This window comes from Austrofundulus limnaeus, unplaced genomic scaffold (assembly GCF_001266775.1).
Source record: "Austrofundulus limnaeus strain Quisiro unplaced genomic scaffold, Austrofundulus_limnaeus-1.0 Scaffold1883, whole genome shotgun sequence".
NCBI classification, from domain to species: Eukaryota; Metazoa; Chordata; class Actinopteri; order Cyprinodontiformes; family Rivulidae; genus Austrofundulus; species Austrofundulus limnaeus.
Genome location: NW_013954285.1, coordinates 1 through 2,773, shown reverse-complemented (window position 1 = coordinate 2,773; position 2,773 = coordinate 1). Strand labels below are relative to the sequence as shown.

Below are 2,773 nucleotides of genomic sequence, written 5' to 3'. Positions count from 1 at the left end.
ACCAACATCTGGTGAAAATTTCATGTCATTAGCACCTCTAGTAATATATTTACTGAGAAAAATGGTGACGTGTTCAATACTTATTTTACCCGCTCTAAGTGTGGTGAAGCCAAATAAATGATAGATCGGCCTGCCATACAATAAGCTTCTGACCGCTGCTGCTGCGCTCTCATCTTCATCATCACCTTCGTCAGAGCAGAAGCCAACATTAGCAAGATGGATTTATGACTGAACGAACGTCCACATATTTTTTTCATCTCTGTGGGTAATAATATATATAAAAAAACCTTTTTTTCTTCCGAAAACACGGGTGTGAAAAAATCTACGGTTGTTAAACCTTCTCTCTGCGCGACGTGCAGCAGGAAGGAGGGAGGAACTTGTGATCCTGCAATATGACGGAAAAGATGTAACTTTTCTACAGCAGGAGGGGGACATTTTGAAGATTTATTCTCTCTTTACGTGTTTTAAAATGCCATATTTCTTCATTTATTTTCAGAATATTTTGAATAAATGTCCCTATAAAAAAATAAAAGAAATTGTTTACCTGCCCAGTCGGGCAGGCATTGGGACACATGCCTGACAATGGGTTTTACCTGCCCCGGGCAGTCGGGCAATAGGATTTGTCGAACCCTGCAGGGGATTCTGATGTTATTAGGTGTTATCAGTCCCATACAATGGCTTCAGAGTCCCTACTGTGTCTTCTAGTGCCCCTAGTGGGTTAATATATTAATGACAATGTAAATAACCAAAACATATAGTAATAAAATTTTTGTGTCTGTGTCAGACTCAAACCCTGGTCTCCTGCTCTCTGGTCCATCACTCTACCCATCGCCCTATTGAGAGGCCATGAAATAAGTTTAGCGCCTAAAAGATAACACGTATTAACACTAGAACTACCCGCATTTTCAAACAACTCCTTAACCGGAGCCTGCCTAATGGCAGTGCTGGGGTAATTTGCAACCCAGCAGGCCACATTTTATGTAGCTACATGCAGCCACTATCAGGTAATGCTAAACAGGGGTGATGGGTGATAGTGTGAACGATGTTGATCCATTGACTCAGATAGAAAAGAAACAACCCTCGATTTTAACCCATCCTGATACGTAAAGATTGCTCAAAAAATAATATTTGATCTTAATTTGAGCCATATTGACTTGTCAAGAAAAAAAAAACTTTGCCAATGTGGTAAGATATTTTGACTTAAAACAAGACAAAATGTCCTGATAAGATTATTTTAGGTTTTTATGAAAGTTTAAGTTAAATTTTTATTTCTTTCAAGTAGCTGAAGGTTGTTTTTTGTATAAATTTATGTAAAAATATACCTATTGGCAGTTTTTCAAAAGACAAAATTACTTTAAATAAGGTTTAAAAAATCTGAACTTTAGCTATTTTGACCCATAAGTCACGTTTTTCAGTGTGAAAACAATCTAAATTTGTACAGAGGAGGCACACTTGAGATGTTTTGGAATTATAGTTCAAATAATGTCTTTGTGTCAGTTTCAAATTATTTCAATATTATTTTTATAATAAAGAGAAAGATGACTACAGACATACGGAAACTTGTTACTTGTATTTATATAATGTTTATGCTCTGAACCGTGGTCTTCAGAGTGGCCCTAATAATACGCCATCGTAGTAATCTATCCTCTCGTGCTCATTTCCCTGTTTATCTTTTACAACAACCGCGGGCTCCTGCTCTTGATTTCTCGTATTTTTAACAAAACTGCGGTTCCTGTAGACAGATTTAAGCCAAGTTTAGCGTCAAAATGTTTTAAACCCATCTGCTCCCCGTGACAAAGTTGACTTTTCTGTCACTTACCAAGCAGTTCTGGTGAGCTGTTACGTCCTCTTTAGTGGACAGAGGTCCGGTTATTTTAGTCTCCTCGTCGCCTTTGCACAGAACACAGTAAGCTTTGCCGTCCTGGTTCATATCTGTCGCCAATAAAAGCAAATAATGAGTTGGGTTTTGTATATTTTTGTGCTAGGTCCGCTGGTGTGCTGCCACTCAGGTACGAAGAAAAAAAGCTTCCTGGTGGGAGTGACACCGTCCTTTCTCTGCAGGGTTGCCAGATAGAAAATGACGAACTATCGTACTATCGCTTTTAACGTGCTTAAATAAGCACATCACTCCTGTTTCATTCTCGCTCTATTGGCTTCCAGTCTGTTTTAGATCAACTAATACAGTTTTAGTACATTTTCTAAAGTCCAAATACAAACACTGGGGTCACCAGGCATTCTCAGCTGCTGCACCCAAATTGGAACCAGCTTTTTTCTGGGGGTTTTTTGTCCCATGTTGTGGGGGACAAAATTCGCTATGTCCAGCAGAAAGCTGTAACTTTCACATAGAAAGACTAAAATACACCAAACCTGGGATAAGTCGGCCCTGTTGCATGCCTGAGCCTGACCATACCATGTGTGGCCATGTGACATCAGCGAAGTCCTGCCTCATGACAACAGGAAATGCCCTTTTTTTGGCTTGCAAAGCTCCATCTTTGACCCTTTTGATCTAATCAGCAAGGGATTGTGTCAGAACACAAATATTAAGTTTATCTCACTCGCTTTCAAGCACAAAAGTTTTTGGTGAAAGTTCAGTCTTTAGGGAATTTTTATCTCTGACTTTCTCCACATTGAGGATTATTGGATTTCTTTAGAGTCAAAGGTTTCCATAGTAATGTAGGGGATACACCTTCAATGCATAAATAAGAACAATAATATTTTGTTAAAGGGATCCCTGATTAGTTGCAACATTAGACTTTATTTAATAAACATATAT

General features: G+C 38.6%; 1 protein-coding gene across 1 annotated transcript in view; it reads right to left on the bottom strand.

Annotated features, from left to right (window-relative positions):
- The window catches only part of phf11 (PHD finger protein 11), a gene marked incomplete at its 5' end in the record, with an annotated part of 19,499 nt that extends 16,993 nt beyond the window's left edge, over positions 1 to 2,506 (bottom strand). Inside the window, 2 exons of the mRNA XM_014033883.1 lie at positions 1,820 to 1,932; positions 2,368 to 2,506. Coding sequence (XP_013889337.1) covers positions 1,820 to 1,932; positions 2,368 to 2,506 — 252 coding nt within the window. The remainder of the gene's footprint in view (positions 1 to 1,819; positions 1,933 to 2,367) is intronic.
- Between the last annotated feature and the right edge of the window lie 267 nt (positions 2,507 to 2,773).